At 32.8% G+C, this 17,626-nt stretch overlaps 2 protein-coding genes across 5 annotated transcripts; one reads left to right on the top strand and one right to left on the bottom strand.

Moving 5' to 3' along the window:
- Window positions 1-245: 245 nt before the first annotated feature.
- LOC100815774 (cyclic nucleotide-gated ion channel 1) lies at window positions 246-8,164 on the bottom strand. Of its 3 annotated transcripts, none has more exons than XM_003526651.5 (8): window positions 7,941-8,164; window positions 7,176-7,314; window positions 6,282-6,849; window positions 5,697-5,909; window positions 3,395-3,684; window positions 2,676-2,787; window positions 1,795-2,031; window positions 246-1,200 (listed from the first exon to the last, which is right to left on the bottom strand). In XM_003526651.5, the coding sequence occupies exons 2-8, from the start codon at window positions 7,202-7,204 to the stop codon at window positions 502-504; spliced, it is 2,148 nt and encodes a 715-aa protein (XP_003526699.1). In that variant the 5' UTR covers window positions 7,205-7,314; window positions 7,941-8,164; the 3' UTR covers window positions 246-501. The 3 variants fall into 3 exon arrangements, with proteins under 3 accessions (XP_003526699.1, XP_006581633.1, XP_040872366.1); XM_006581570.4 differs by having other exon boundaries at window positions 7,766-7,952; XM_041016432.1 differs by lacking the exon at window positions 7,941-8,164 and adding an exon at window positions 7,746-7,912.
- A 2,987-nt stretch (window positions 8,165-11,151) lies between these two features.
- LOC100816309 (dehydrogenase/reductase SDR family member on chromosome X) lies at window positions 11,152-17,013 on the top strand. Of its 2 annotated transcripts, none has more exons than XM_003526652.4 (9): window positions 11,152-11,583; window positions 11,686-11,752; window positions 12,429-12,457; window positions 12,554-12,762; window positions 13,404-13,522; window positions 13,675-13,770; window positions 13,849-13,924; window positions 15,082-15,235; window positions 16,600-17,013. In XM_003526652.4, exons 1-9 carry the CDS (start codon window positions 11,323-11,325, stop codon window positions 16,750-16,752), a joined length of 1,164 nt encoding a protein of 387 aa, XP_003526700.1. In that variant the 5' UTR covers window positions 11,152-11,322; the 3' UTR covers window positions 16,753-17,013. The 2 variants fall into 2 exon arrangements, with proteins under 2 accessions (XP_003526700.1, XP_040872365.1); XM_041016431.1 differs by lacking the exon at window positions 16,600-17,013 and adding an exon at window positions 15,507-16,564 and having other exon boundaries at window positions 11,157-11,583.
- Window positions 17,014-17,626: the final 613 nt, after the last annotated feature.

Raw genomic sequence — 17,626 nt, 5'->3', positions numbered from 1 at the left:
TCAAAATTTAAATCAAAGATTATTTTGACTTAATCTATTTACGGGGCTTAAAATATTTATATTTAAATAAGTGTAACACTTAATGAAGTATTCACCAAAAAGTATCTAAAAATAACAATAACTTCACTAAATGCAAAAAATATAGTAAGTAATAGATAACACAACTTTTAAAAAATATTTTTGAACGGAAAATTTTCCCGTTTTGCATTTGATATATCACCTCCAACCAGCAATTGGAAAAAATGAAAGAAATTGTTCATTTTTTCTCGGTTTCATTCACGAATGAAAAATCTTCAGCAGCAAACATATATTTATATATACAACTTCATAATTTATATTTTTACAGACATCTTATATGTAACACTAACTTAATAAAATAAATAAACGAAATGCCATTTTGGCCCTCTATCAAAAAGTTCATTTCATGTTAATTTTTACTTCACTCCCATCCTTTCTTTTCTTACGGAACCAGGCATCCATAACCACCAATTTTTTCCATGACTATTGTTCTTCAGAAGTAAAATCAGGCTCAGCAGGCTTCTGCAGCAACATGGGTGATATTCTCTCAGGCACCCTCGTCTTTCTTGTGCCATTTCTACGTAAAAGTCTAAGTGCATTAGCTGCAAACCTTGAAGCATATATTGTGGCTCCTAGACTTGGTGAACTACCACCTGCTTTGGCCAATGCATCTTGCAGCCTATTCTCCTCTTCCCTGAGAGACTCTTCCAGCTTCTTTTTACTATAGCGCCTCCACGCTGCTTGTATGAAACATGCAGCCCATGTACGCCATTGTTGCGAATAAAACCTGAAAGTGTGCCGAAGCTGCTTGCTATGAAGGCGCCGAAATTGAGATGCGACGAACTTCAAGTCATCGGCTTTTAGAGCGAATGCTTCCACTTCTGAAAGAGTTTGGACAGTCCTAGTTGATATGGGAAGGTTCGATGAGGATTGAGGATCTAGTGCCCATGTGAGAAGTTCCTCTCCACAAAAGTCGCCAGCCTTGAGGTATTCAGAGTTAAAGAAGCCTGTTCTTCCACCATTAGTGGTCACCGTCAATAGCTTTCCGCGCATGATGAAGAGCATCTCATCAACAGGATCTCCTTCCCGGGCAATGCAGCTTTCTTCTGTGTACAGCACTGGCTTGAGTCGGTCACACATAGCATCCAAAAGTTGCTCGTCCATGTTCTCAAACATTGGCACCTTAAGTTCATGCAAAAGAGAAGGATTTGGTTATTACTAAAATATTACATGGAAAACCAACTATTCTTCCAATAGGAACGATAATTGGTTTACTTTTCAACAATTGTCTTAAAATCCTTCCTCGATATTCCTAAATATTTTGAATTACCAATAGATTATGGATCCTTCTCCAGGACACCTAACTAGTTTTAGCACAACGTGATCACAACTATGTTTTATAATTTCTCGGTGCCATTTAATTACAATAGAAAATTGCAGTGCTTCAAAATTACTAATGAAAACATGCACAGCACTCCTTTTAGAGAGATCAAATGTACGTACAGAACATGTTCAAACAAATTATTAATGTTATTCACTTAATCTACCTAGAAGCAAAGTTCAGAATTTCTGTTTTATTTATGTGCAAGTATACCATATCTTCCTGTTCAATGTTCCATTGGATATTCTATTAAGTACTCACCAACCAAAAACAAAGATACCCCAAGCAAATTTTCATTTTCAAAAATAAAAAAAAGAAACAAAGATCATAGTCACAGTAAAAGAATGATAGTAACACGATGTGAAAAAAAAAACCCAAGATATGGAGAAGCATACCCTCATCAGCAAAGCCAAGCAAAGATGCCGCTTAATATCCCTTCTTAAATCCTTGGGAAGATCTCGAATCAAACTGTCTTCATCAACACCTCTGGTTTCTTGCCATTTGTACTGCTCATGTCGTCTGATTCTTTCTCTCAGGCTGTCAGGAAGTAATCGATGGGACATCCACTGTTCTGCATCTCTCCTTTTCACCCTCATTTCCTCCAATCTGGTGGTTGTTGACTGCAAATATGTCTGTTCCAAAAAAGATATTAGAGTCAAAAAGTAGAAGAATACTTGACCCAGGTTTGAAACTAGTTTCTAAGCAAAAATGAGGAAAAAAAAACAAAAAAAAAAGATTGAGGACCAGGATTTTAGGGTATATCTAAAATATGATAAGAAAAAATAGTTAGATAATTCTGGAAGAGGAAGAGCATTAGAAACAGATATTTTTGTCCATGCCAACCTAGAGAGAATTACAATAACTTAATGTACAATAATTTTACATTGTTCACCCTATTTCAGGCAACACTTGCAAGCATAAGGCAATTGATAACGACCTCTACTTCACCATGACAACCCAGAAAACAGAATTCCACAAGAGCTGATGTTCACTCCCCAAAAAATACTTCATAAGTTAATAGTGCACATTCTCACTAACAATAAGTGCTCTAATTCTAATAGCAAAAGGAAATCTCCTAAAAAGAAAATCTTAATTAACTACCAATAAAAGAATTTATAGCACCAAAAAACTGTTATCAACAAAAAAAGGTGGAGGGTGACAGATCACGGGAGGAAAATATGGTACTGCTAACCATTTTATTCTAAATCAACAAATAGTGATGTTTGCCAGTATTACTACTTGATTAACAGACAATAAAGAGATATTTGACACCAACCTGCATATTTCCAATGAGGAATGCAAATAACACCAGACCAGCAATTGAAATGAAAATAGCAAAGCTGATTTCCCAAACATAGGTACTTGTTGCAAGGTTCTGACCAAGAGAACTGCAATAGATGGAGGAATATATACAGAATGTCAGATAACTTTGTAAAAATTGGCTCAACAAAAAAATCAAAATTCAAAACATACTAACAACATGCAACTTCAAAATTGACAATTGATTGACACCTCTCCCAATCGAGGACCTCACAATTGTGGGCATTAAACAAATCCAAAACTGAAGACAACCATTTTCCACTTCTAAGCACCAAATCAGAAGTCATCCAACATCTACATGCTTTTAGATTATACAACTTTTTTCATTGAAAATTAATGCCATTCAAATCGCAAGAACAATAAAAACCCTAAAAGACATGCATTTCACACACCCCACACCTGGGAAAAGATGCATTTATTGAGTATACACACACTGAAATGCAGAATACTTTTTATCCAAGGGATGTAAGCAAACAGAACTATAAGAAACAATTCTATGACATGAGCATGCAGACATATGGAGTCCAAGCACAGCTACAGGTTCCTAGCACCACACTCATAGCTGACATCAACTCAACAAAGTTGTCACCAAAATAATGAACACATTGCAATGTACGGTTACTTCATAATCTCAAAATTAATAGCATATAATAAAAAATAATTAATAAAGCACACCTCAAGTTTCTTAGGCCCCACCAAAAGCAATAAAAGAACTTTTGTGGGAAATCTCTTGACTCCACAACTCCAGATTGAAGGGCATCAAGAAATATTCCAAAATTAAAGAGGGTTGTATTTTGATCCTGTATTGGGCAAGAAGCATTCAGGAATGCTGACATTGTGCCCAAAACTTGATGATTATCACAATACATAGCTGTTGTGTTACATGTGCTATTTCGTCGACACGCATCTTGCCAGCATGTGGTTTCTCTTTCTATAGAAAACAAGTACCAAAAGGCACCAATAACCTAAGAGCAACAAGTAAATCAGCAATCAGAGGCAGATGATATCATTTTCATTAGTCAGATAATTTGCACAGAAAAAAAATGCAACAATGATATCAAATCTAAATATGCAACATTGGGAACCAAAATAAAATGGTGCGGACCTGAGAGTTTGAAACAACATATAAACCATGTACACAAGGTACAGCATGAACACATGGACACAGAAAAACTATGTAGTGTTGCCATAAGCATCAAACACAAGTATGTGTATGCCATTGGGAAAAACCCAACTCCCACATTGACTAGAGATAAGGCAAAGATGGAGTATACAAGTGGAAGGCAACCCTCATCCTATGAGCTAACTTTTAGGGTTCATTTTAAGATGGTATTATAGTCTATCATAGATCTAAGGGTGCTCATAATTTGGGTATTTACATAACTGTAACTAAATTATATCTAAAATCAAATACATAACTAGTTATGGATGAATAACAATAAGTTATTAGAAATACCCATAACTATAAAATTGGTTATAGTTTTATACCTACTTTTATATAACTAGTTGTATAAAACTAGATATAGTTATAGTTATTTATTTAAAACTAGTTTTTTTGAGCATCCCTACCTGGATCCATTAAACAGGTCACCCACCATATTATCCACGTACCAAGCCCAAAAGTGTCTGGGCGTGAGGGAGGGTGTAGAGGGAAGAAAAGGAGATAATAGAGACCAATCATGAAATATTAGGAAGTATAAAAACTACTCCAAAGAGATAATCTAAAATATTCTAAATAATTCTAAGATAAAATGTAGATATTATTAGATATCCTTTGTGTAAGAAAATTCCCAGGTTCAAGTCATAGCGTATAAGTTTGCCTAAACAGAATAAGGATATAAGTCATAGAAAAAATGAGTTCAAAAAATGCAAAAAAAAAAAAACTTTTATAATATGAAAGGGCAATTGATTAATGACATAGTTAATGCTGAAAATCAACCATGAAGGCTGATGTTATTAAAAGCAAAAACTTTAAAGTACAATATTAACATAAAATGGTCTACAAAAATAATAATAATAAAGAAAATAACTGAATATTACCTTCAAATAAAGTGTCGTTCTATGTTCAAAGACTTGAAATTATTAACAATTGAAGAAAAACAACTTTAAAGAATATTATAGAAAATATTATTAGATGATTTTTAATATATGTACGTATTTAAAAAAGCTTTTTTTTTTTTTGGGGGGGTTTGGGGGGGGGGGCATGAAGCTCGCTCCACCTCTAGTGATGGCAGAAACTACTGACAAGATGACATGGCAATGGGTGACCAGAAAACCGGAGATGAAACATAGCAGCAAGAGAGGCAATTAATTGGAAGGGGGGGAGATTAGCCATGGAAATAAAGTGAAGCTCTAGATTTTAGCCATGATATGATGTGTTACATTTGTCACCAAACATAAAGCCCTAACCCATACTTATACTAGATATTAGATCATAATCCTAACAAAATATTTTTTTTATTACATGCTAACAAAATATGGAATCATGTGATTACAGAACATCAACTGAACCATTAAATTGTGTTGTATTTTAAATTCACATACAAACTCGTGCTTTGTGATAGGCGGAAAGAAAATGTTGCGTATCAAATCTGCACACAACTAAAACACAGAATCACGTTTTCCCACTATAACACAAAGAATCATAATCCCCCCACCCCCCGGAAAAAAAAACTACATCTCAATTATGCAGAATATACACACATGGGGGTCGTCATAATGCTGTTGTGTGTGTACACATCATATCACCACAAGGGCAAATATTTGTGCCTATCAAACTTTCCTTGTTTAATCTAGTGATCAGGCAAAATAAATCCACAATACATAAAGATTTAAGCTTTAGAAAAAAAATCAATGATCTCAGAAAAAAAGTGAAAAAATAAATAATAAATTTAGTAGAAAGCAATATAACACAAAATTATTCTCAGTAATGTACACAAGAAAAAGGAAAAAAAAAAAGATTGCAGCATAAACTTACATGACTTGCTAGCATGTAAAGAAAGAGATTGAATGCTGCTCCAGCCCAAGCTGTTTCAGTGAGAATGCCAGAGGTTCTAGTAACTTCTTTATATAATGGAATTATTCGTAAAAACCGTGGGATATATTGGAAGCAGACAATAAATTTCAGCAAGGTCTTTGTATTCAGTGATTCAGAGCCACTCAACTTTGGAATGATAATTAGAATTGCCACCTACCAATATAGGAAAAAGTTGAGTCAAAATGAACATATTGAAATAACTCAATGATATTTTTTTAATTTAAACAAAACTACGAAGATATTAATTTAGGAAGAATGAACTTAATCGCTAGTTACAATATATCTTCTGAGTGAGTCCACATGTTTAGCATTCTACTTTATAAATGCAACCATTTGGCATATTAATGACAGCAAAAACAAGTCCACTTCCTAGATAGAGAGAGGGAGAGAGAGAGCATATGAAAACAAACTTTGCATAACATTCATGCACAAACTCATCAACCCATAGTTCTTCAACCATTACTGGGATGTGGATGTTCAAAAGATGAAAGACAAAAACTCCAACAGCAGAAAGAATTTCCTTACCTGTGGGAGGGGAAGAACGGCAAGAATGTCAATCAAGAAGTATGATGATAGATACCGCATTGCTATTGCCCAAGCATCTTCAACCAAAACACCTCTTCCAAATACTCGAGAAGAGGGAGCAATGAATCCAGTACGAAATTGGAAAATTATATGGATTATATAAAAAATATCAGAGAAAGATCTTAAAACAGTTGCTGTAATTTCCATTTTTCTGTCCATTGAAAGACATTTCTTGTTATCATCAATCACAGGGACATAGAAGAACAAAGGATCAAGTGATACAGCAATAAGACATGATAATACAAATATCTTGTTCCACTTTTGAAGGAAAGGTCCCTGCGGATCAAGGATTTTCTTTTTAGAACTAAAATTTCTAGAAAGAACTCTGTTATAGGGAAGAGACTTGAATGATTTTCTAAATCTCTTTATCCCCTCCGAACTAGATTCCAAACCCCTTTGAAACTTCTCGGAAACTGAATTTAGTGTATTCTTAACTCTTCCCGAGCGTGTCACGTGAATTGCAGGAGAGTTGGTCTCGGAGCCCCTGTCTGAACTCCAATCCCGAAATCTGAGAGCATCATATAAAGAATAAAACTCAGTTCATGATTAACCATCTGATAAACCAGATGTGCAAAGCAAGGGCAACAACACTATGAAATAGACATACATGCACAGAAGTAACAATCATTGAATAAAACTCCCAAAAAAGGGCACCAATTAGAAATGTTTAAAGCATTTTGAGGTTGAAGAGCGCTGAGTTACAAAAGTTGAGAGCAACAAATGGGAAGCCTTATCACAAACATGAAAGACTTGCCCACAATAACAACTAAAATGCTTCTGAAATACCACAATACCATCACGGAAAGTAAATAAAGGTAGCACCATTAAACTAACCTAACAAATTTGTCTTGCTGAAAATTCATGATTGTAGCCTAGTTCAAAAGCAAGGTAGAATTCAACAAATCAGTGTCGCGCAACCGTCACAGGACAGTAAATAGCTTCTTCATGAACCTCAAAATCTCACAGCCTACTCCTGAAATAGTAAAAACAAGAGAGACATCCACAGTTAGATACTCCAATGATCGACCAAAAAAAAAAGAGCAACTTATCCATAGCAACAACAATAGGGTAAAAAAAATCAGCCGCCCAAGCACCTTGCAATATATTGATCCGACATAAGCGAAAAAAATCAAAATCACAATAAATCCACAAAATGAAATAAAACTTCCAATAATGGCCGACAACACACACAAACACATTAAAAGAAGAAGAAGAAGCATGATATCCACAAATATAGTTTCCCTCAAATTTGTCAGGCACACACACTCACATACTAGTACACATCATGGTAAACAGTGTATTATTAATCAATAATCATCAAGAACGAAATTCCAAAATTCCAAGTACACACTTAACAATAAAAACAATAATTTCATAAAAGAAAAACAAATCTCCATCCTCTACCCTTGTACAAATTAAATAACCTAATGGATAAACCGAAGAGTCAAATTCGCAGCCAAGTTGAAACAAGAGAAGAAGAAGAAGAAGAAAATAATTAGAGGGAGAAAGCGACGGAGCGGTTACTGGAGAAAAGGAAAGATTGAAAAAGTATATAGAGAGTGGTTGAGAGAGAGAGAAGAAGAAAAAGAAAAAGAGTACCGGAAGAGGAGTAAGGAAGCAGAGAGCGTGAAGAAGAGGTGAATGATTGTGAGGAATGAAAATAAGAGATTGAAACTGTGACAGAGAGAAGAAGAAGAAGGTTCGTGGAAAGCGGGAAGGAAGTGATGGTGTGGAAGACAACGATGGATAAAGAGAGACAGTTGGTGTTGAGGATGGAAGGAAGAGAGTCTTGTCTGTCGCGGGACCCACTTACTCTCTCAGTTTTATTTAGGGCAAATAAAATTCGTTTGATGTATTCAAATTTAATCTTTAATATGTAAAAAGAATGTGAGAAATAAAATTGTGTTATTTACCTTTTTATATTAATTACTGTCAGTTTTCTTGCGTGGTCATGGGTTAGTAGTAGAGTGTTTGTCTGGTCAAGACTTTTCCCCCCAACCAACCAGTAACCAGCCTCGCCCTTCACTGCACGCCAAACTGCAGTGTCATAAACTCCAAATCTTTACCTTGTAAAAGTTGACCAGAAGCACGTTTGTATCTTGCATTTTGTAATTATTCATTCATTGGATATAACAAGTGAGATAATTCATTTTATATGAAAGTAAGAAAAATAAATATACTCATGTATATGACTTCTATGTTGATATGTACAAAAGATATATATTTGATATTTTCTCCTGATCTAATTATAAATAAATAAATAAAATTTATGAACTATATAAACAAATTTTAATTATTTTTTTAATCATATTTATTGATATCATCAAAAATATATTTTTCAATTAATTAAGATTCTATTTTTAATGACACTTATTTTTTATATTAATCAATTTTTTAATGAAGACACTTTAAAAAATTGTTATTTTTTAAAATATACTTGGTAGAATTAAATTGTACTCCTATTAACTATTTTAGTCAGTGAAAAAATAGTTATTTGTGTTTATATTTGAGTCCGTAGTATATGACTTTAAATTTGGTATGATTTTGGGAAAAACATGAGAGGAAGTTTTATTTGTATCTAAAGCTTCGTCTTATATTGTTATTATTTTCTGTTATTGTTAATTGCGTTGACAATGATAGTTGTTTGGACTATTATTCCTAAGCTCCAAATCCATAGTTGTTTGAAGGTTCTCTGTGTACTCCACCTCCAAAGCAAGATAAACCTTTTTTTTTTTTAATTGATGTGTTGATATCCAAGGATTTTTTTTTTCCCGAAATACTAGTAGTAAGTTTAAAATTTAAATTGTCTTTCAAAATTCAAAATGGCGTGAAGAAAAATTCAATCTTTTTTTTTTTGGGCTTATTTAATTCTAACCTTTCAACTTGAATGGACCACTCTGAAAATTTCCATACAAAGTAAAATGACAATCGAGCTGCAAGTAGAGAGCAAAAGTCAACAGATAGCTACGTTACTTTGTGTAAGAAAAAAAGATAGCTACATTACCTAATAAACAGTTCTACTAATAATACAAATTTTTCTGCATTAAAAAAAAATACTATACAATTTTCTAACCAACGCAAAAGGTGCATAAGACAAATCCTACAAAAATTCTAACTAAATCTAATAAAAACTAATTACTACAGATAATTAAGATTTTTATTAAGAACTATTTTCTATCTATCTCAACTCAATTCACAAGTAATGAAGTAAATACTAGAAACGCATGCACCCGAAAAAAATATATTAGATATAAAATAATTACCCTTAATCACTTTTTTTAATTTTTCTTACTGGTGAGTTCGTTTAAGCTCATTTAAGAAAAACTTATTTTAATAAAAATAAATAGTTTTATAATTTATCTAAACTGTTTTTACTTAAAATTATAACGGGTCCAAGGAGTAACAGCAAAACAACAAAAACTTACACTTTAAGTTTATTACTAAAAAAAATATTTACTATTATAATTTATAAGTAAAAAATGTCTCATATTGATAAAAATATTACTGGTAAAAACTAACACATTTAAAATAAAAAAATAAAAATAAATCTTTTAAAATTTAATTTAAGTCTCGCTTATGGTTTGATTGATCCTATTTTAAATAAATAATTTTTTATTATTTCAAGAAACAAATCATATTTGTTTGTCAAAAAATTACTTTCTTAAAAATATTTATTTTAAAATTTAAACAAACTCACCACTCATGCATGAATGTTATGTACTAACAAGAAGTTTTTTTTTTTAACAGCAATAACAAGTTGATAAGCTGATAGATTTGGAAAATCATTACAATTACTATTTCAATTTTATAATCAACTACTGATTTTTCAAATGTAAATGAATACGGGTGATTAATAGTATATTCTAGCTTCGTACACGATACGGTAACTATTTTACCATAATTATAAATTGTAAATTACAAATAAATATAAAAGTGTTGTTGTAAAATAAGGCTCTTGATACACTGTTGCAACTTGCAACTAGGCCTTGTCACCAGCTCGTATTTGCATAGATATTTTTTTAGCTGGAGATTTGCATAGATATTTGTTAAACAGATATTCATAATTTTATAAGTATTTATGAGTATTTTTTAAAATATAATTTTTTTAAAAAGTAAAAAATAAAAATTAAATGAATAGATTTGAAATATATATTTATACTAAAAATAAATAATTTAAAAATATAAAAAATCAGAATTATTTATCTTATACTCATTTTTATCTTAAAATAAAAGTCGTAATTAAGAAAAAAAACTTTTTAATATCAAATGTGTATTTGACTTTTTAAAGTAACATTTTTTTCCATTAAAATTCCCAATATGTATCAAATTAATTTTAAAATGTAATATTAATACTAAATTTAATTTTCATAAAATTATTATTTTATTTCATTTATTTATTAGTTTATTTTTCTTTATGTATATGAAACAACTTATAACAATACTTATTTTAAAACCAAGGAAATATATAATAAAAACATTTAAGTAAAGCTCCTGTCCCACTTTTAAGCATATATCCATTAAGCTGTCAAATTCTTCTGTCAAACTCCTAACATTTTAAAAAAATGATTAAATTCGGTTTTAAATAAAACTAAATTGATCCAATTCCAAAAAATAAAAGCCCTCATTAAAAACTTTTTAAAATAGAAAGATTAATTTGAACTTAATAAATTAGTTGAGAGATTAAATTAAATCTTTTAAAAATAAAAGATAAACAAATTGTATAAAAAATAAATTATAAATTAGAGAATCAAAATAATAATTTAATGAAAGAAAAAAATTATAAAATAAAAAAATTATAAATCTAAGGGTGTATTATTGTTTTTCGTTTACACTGGAAGTTGACATTTTCAATGGGTTCGGAATAGGCGAACGGGAAAGCAGGCGACGACACCAACAAATAACAACGAATGACTAAAACAAACCCAACTTCATCGTCATCACTCCCTTAATCTCCACACTCTGGAAGAACCAAATTGCGAAAATGGGATTGATTACGGTGGTGAAGGAGTTGTGGAGGGCTTTCTTTTTCCTTTGCTCACTACAATTCTGGAGAATGGCGTTGCTCTGGACTTTCTCTATTCTTTATTCTTATTACCAATTGTTCAAAGATTCCTTATCCCATTCCCAGTATTTCAAACCTCTAATTCCTGAGAAATGTTCCCTCTTCTCTCAGAAACTCGTGTCCTATCCCAGGTGCTCCCCTTTCACAACTACTTTTAGGCCTGTCTGCGTCATCACTGGTGTAAGTCTCTCTCTCTTTTTTTTTTTATTCATTCATTCATTCTTTTTTTGCTCTAGCTATTTGATTATGGGAATTTCTCAGTTTCATTTTGTGTTGGTGTAGGCAACGTCTGGTCTGGGATTAGCTGCTGCCTATGAACTTTCCAAGGAAGGATATGTTGTTGTGCTTGGTAACTTTTTATTCTTAATCTTATTCTACTTTTCATACTTTTAAATTTTAAGCATACTGTAGTTATAAGGTTGGCTTCGTGTTTAAGACAAGAATGGGAGAGAGAGGTAGTGGCCTCGAATCCTTTCGAATAACAAAATTAACAACTGACATTAGTCTTAAAAAAAAAACCTTTAATCATGTTTCTAGTCTAAAGAAAGGTTAAGGACACACTCTTACCTTTTCAGCCTTCTCTTTATTATTTGCAAAGTATTTTTTTTGTTTAATGGGCAAATGTTAGAATGTTAGTTTTTTTAGCAGACGGGATGAACCCGTGACCTTTTCACTGTTCCCTTCTCCCTTAATCATCTAACCCACCCTATATCTTCATTATTTATGGAAGAGTAATGTTTGTCTTACACCCTTTATGGAGTGTACGGATGAGAGAGATTGAAATTGAAGAGAGATGTGATAGAAAATGAAGGAGCGTGAGAGAAAGTGAGTATGAGGAAATCACAACTCTTTGTAAAATCTAGTACTAGCTTCACTAATGAAGTATGAGGCCAGGTTATTTAGGGGAATCCACATGAGATTTCACCCCATAAAGATAATGTTAGAAAGAGTGTTAAAAAGTGTATTGCTTGCATTCTTCTTCTAGTCTATGCGATGTATACTTAAGATTCCAGTTGTGAATGCAGTTGGACGTTCACAGCAATTATTGTCCGAGGTATTTCCTACAACACTTTTTTTAAAATCGTGGTGATGACGACTCCACACTTCATAAATTTCTTACCAGTGTTCCCTGGCTCCCTCTGTCTGATAGACCATAACAAAAATCAAAGATCGGAATGAACATGCCCACCTCGAAGCTTTTCAGGTTGACCTGTCATCAATTGAGTCAGTCGTAAAGTTCAAAACATCCTTGCAACAGTGGTTTTTGGATTCTGATTTGCACTGCTCCATACAAATACTGATAAACAATGCTGGAATACTTGCAACATCACCTAGAGTCACCCCTGAGGGCTATGATCAGTAATAAATACTTTTTTCCTAGCTCCTTTGGTAGTATTGTAGAATTTTTCACTTTATCATTGAATAACTTTTGTGCTTATGATGCATGCTCTGTGTAACATAACAAAAGATGCATAGGCCACGTGCTTGCAAATTTTATTACATTCAGACTGCTAATAATCTGTTTAAGCTAAGGAAAATGGTTACGAGTGTTTGTTACATGTTGAAATTTTGGAGATAATGTTGATTAGCATGATCGACATGTTTTTTATGGAACGCAAACACAAGAAAGACACATGGAATATTTTTACAACTGTATGCAAAAAATAGATTTATTTTTTATACTTGTTTGCTCCATTAAGGTGAGCCTTGTTGCCTTGTGACCTGAAGGTCATGGGTTTAAATCTTGGAAATAGCCTCTCCGCGTACGGGGGTAATGCTATTTACCCTTCCCATACTATACTAGGTGGTGGTGGTGGTGGTGCCCCTATTTTTATTTTTTTTTATATACTTGTTTGCTCCATACCTTCGCATAGCGAAGAGCCTCTGGACAATGGGGTACGAAGTTTTTACTTGTTTGCTCCATGTTTGTTTGGTATCTTAATTTTATAATTAGTACTGACTTTTAAAATGTATAAATGTTTTACATTTTTTTCTCCCAGGATGATTGGTACAAATTATATTGGTGCATTTGCTTTAACAAAGCTTCTACTGCCACTTCTTGAAAGCAGCCCTGTATCCTCCAAAATTGTGAATGTAACATCCTTTACACATCGAGCTGGTAGGGATAATCATTATAAACCTTACTTCTTGATCTATGTTATCGTCTGGTGATCCAACTCTTTCAGTTTGATTCTATTCCATAAATTCTTTGTCACATTGTTTCTACAACAGCGCTTCTCCTATAGAAACTGATCAAGCTCTTCTCTTTAGTTACTGATGTGCAGGTTGATGAGGGAACTGTATCCGGGGAGAGATTTTTTAGATCAATACAATATCCATGTGCTCACATCTATGAGTATTCTAAATGTAAACTGCAAATTTTGGATTAAGTTATATAGATTGCTTTATGTCTTTAGTCCTAACTAGCATTTAATTTTTTTGAAGTATGCCTCATTCTCTTCTCTTATGAGCTCCACCGACAGCTTTGCCTAATGGGAAAATCTCACCAGATATTTGTCACGTATGTAATTACTAATCTACTTACTTCTACTTACTTTCATTTCCTTTTTCTGTCTTGTTCCCAAGTGCTGTGTACTGCTATATGTATTGAAAAAGTTTGGTATATGTTAATAGTTAACTATTTATTGCATAACTGTCAACTATGTTGTTTGAAATATGTTCATCTGATTGCTTCTATTACTTGCCCAACCTTCATGAACTTAATTACAAGTTTTAGGGAGACATTAGAAGAACTTACTTGAGCTTATGGAAATGACTTATGACTTTCCGATAAGCTGTTTTTAGATTTTAGCTTATTTCAATAATCTTCATTGAGAAGTTTATCCAAATACATTTTTTTAGCTTATTGAAATAAGCTTTACAATCAAGTTAATGAATGAGATCTCATATGATAAAAATTTATAAGTGCTTAACTAAGCTGTTTATCCAAAAGTGCCCTTGGTTTCCTATATATCTTTTCTGCACAGCTCACAGGTTCTTGGTTTTGGCAAAAGTATATATGGACACATTGGCATATTTTCCAATCATGTGCTATGGGTAAAATTCATGTGTGCATGTTTGACAAACCTGTAATTCTCTTGTGGTTTTAAACTTTCAATTAAAGGATGAGATTTGTCATAAGCCTCTGTCTTTTTAGGATATAATGATGTTATTGTCACAAATATTTGGCTCCCTACCAGGATCATTTCCTAGTGAGGTTTCTGCCCCCTAGCTCCCTTCCTCCCCAAAGTTTCCAAACACCCCATTCCCCGCCCCCCTAAGAAAAGCTATGTATGAGTTTTGAAGGGTCTATCTCCACCCCTGCTTTCAACTAGCTGTAACTGCATAATCATCCAATGAGTTGGATAGGAAAAAAGGTTTAAATAGGACCAGCTACACTTATATAAATCCACTTTTGATCAGTTTTTAAGCTAAAGTTGTCTAAGTAACAACTAATCATGGCTTTATTGGAGTGGGTTTGGGTCGCTAGGTTAGAGGATCCAATCTTCTGGGTGAAGGTGAATGAACATGAATAAAAAATGAGACAAATGAAAATTCTCAATGAAAAAAATGAAAAAGAGGTGCAAAATGTATTAAACTTTTTGTATAAAGCTTTATTCTTGTCTCATGGATTCTACTTCACCTTTTACATTCAGTTTTTGTATTGTTGCACATTAGTGTTGCGGATCCTGGAGTTGTGCAGACAAACCTCATGCGAGAAATTCCAGCAATCCTATCTTGGTTAGCAATCTATGTGTTGAAGCGTCTACGGCTGTTGCAATCCCCTGAGTGTGGGGTTGACTCTATTGTTGATGCTGCTCTAGCTCCACCAGTAAGTACTTTTATTTGTACTTAATATTGATTTACAGTTTAACATTTTTAACAGCATGTCATTTATCAACAAGTCGATGCATTCTCAATTTCCTTATGCCTTTATTTTCTGCAAAGGTAATTCACCTTGACTTTTGGCTTGGAAACAATATATTGGTCAATTATTTCAACAAACTATTACATATATTAGAGGATCCGAATACAAATTATAAAACACATACACAAATGGACACTTTCGGGTAAAATAGGTTTCTCTCAATTTATGCTTTCAGGTAAAATAGGCTTCTCTCCAATTTCCTCTCCCAAATGGATGCTTTTACATACATTAGAGGATCTAAATAAACATTATAAAACACGTACACACACAAATGGATGCTTTCAGGTAAAAATAAAATACATTTCTCTCAATTTTCGTTCGGAATAACTCCGCAATACTCTTGTGAAATAAAACTTCTCTAAAAATAGGAAATTAATGTGTGCTCACAAACGATATATAATTTCCGTTCTGTTACTCTTGTGCTACTTGGGCTATAACTAGGTATGTCTCAGATAATAGCTAGATCAATCTATGAATATTTATAGATTGCAGGTTTCTTAATTTCTTTTATTATAAATATTTTCATAACAATCTGCAAATATTTTATGTTCTTTATTTTATTATTTAAAAAATATATTAGCATACTCGTATCTTTAAATTAAAATTGTCGTATTAGGTAACAATATATGTTATGGGTACCAGAAAGGAGAACCACACACACAAATTGGGAAGGGAGGGGTAGTACAATTCTTATGCATAATTTGATCTTGAAATTTCTCATCAGCCAATTTGTCCTATGTATCAAATTATTTTTATTTGCTGTCTCTATCATTTTCAGTCCTGCCTCAGTGTTTCTCGATTTCCCCTATTTTTCTAGCAGCCGCAAACTATTGAGTATTGACAAGTGAATTTATGATGATTATTGTGTTGTAAATGACCAAACCATCTAAATTGTCTTCTCCCCATCTTAAGTAATCGTTGTCTACTAAATGGAGTGAAAAAAAATCACTATCTTATAATGATTGTCCTATCCCATTTAATGAACTCATTAGGAAATAAAATAGCCAGGGCTTATACCAACCTCCCCAAATCTTTCTTAATTTTGAGCTCTGCATTTATCACTTCATCTACCTGTATCTAGCACAGTTCATACCACACCTTCAATTTCACCATTGGTTTGAATAATTGCTCTAAACAATTAACTATTTCATTCTTTATATGCTGATGCTTACACTGTTCTCTTATGTCTGCTCTAGTTTTTTCTTAATTCTAATATTGACTGCAGCCATTGAGTTCATGATGTTATTAAATGGGCTTGCATTTTTCAGGGAACATCAGGAGCTTACTTTTTTGGGGGTAATGGTAGGACTATCAACCCTTCAACACTTTCGCGAAATGCCAAATTAGCACGTGAACTTTGGGAGAGTACAAGTAAACTGCTATCTGTAACCCCTTTTGGTGCTGAGGGTAACAGCTGGTAGCATTGGTTCGCATGTCACGTCGCATAACAAAGTGAATAAGTGCTGTTGCCCGTGTAGATTGACAAATGACAACCCATTCTTCATATGAAGTTCTGAGGTTTATAGTGTAAGAGTTGTTTAAAGAAAGTACACTATAATCATTCATGTACCTTCACTTAGTGATGGCCAGCAATCATGATATCTTTTAGCATTACCACCATACACTTGTTGCCTTGTAGCATTGTTCATACTTCATAATTCATTTTCTGATATTGTACTTAATTAATGTGCTAACTAATTCACTACGATAATGCTATGGTTAAGTTTCTAATTATTACTGGATTGAATTTGAATTTAAGAATAATATTTTTAGGAAAAAAGGGAATGGTCTAGCATATGGTGCATAGGGGAGTTAGTGCGTATTTGGGGAGGCATTTTGAACGCATGTTTTCTTCAATTTTTTTACGTCAAAATGTTCAATTTTCAAAGCAGGTGTGGGTCACAAATGTTGATAGAAACGTAACCAAACACGTGGTTAGTGAATTGACTGGTTATAGAAGGTTTTTCTGGCTATTTTATTTGCAGCTAAGTCCTAGAAATATGACATAACGTTTTAGGGTTTTATATTAATATAACTTTTAGATTATTCATAATGTATATTACTAAAATAAATCTTTCAATTACTCTTCCATATAAGATTTGCTAGCAAACTATTTTGATAATCTTTCATGATGCATTTGCTATTCTATAAGTATGAAGTACGAAATTTGTGGGTAACAGTGAGAGAAAATAAATTATACTCGTATGAATTGTGAATATACATTTCTAGTTGTGGGTTACAAAACTCATTCGGCGTGGAATCAAAGCAAGGCAAGTGTTTTATGCACTCCATTTT

This window comes from Glycine max, chromosome 6, assembly GCF_000004515.6.
Source record: "Glycine max cultivar Williams 82 chromosome 6, Glycine_max_v4.0, whole genome shotgun sequence".
Lineage (NCBI taxonomy): Eukaryota > Viridiplantae > Streptophyta > Magnoliopsida > Fabales > Fabaceae > Glycine > Glycine max.
This window is presented reverse-complemented; position numbering and strand designations above follow the sequence as displayed.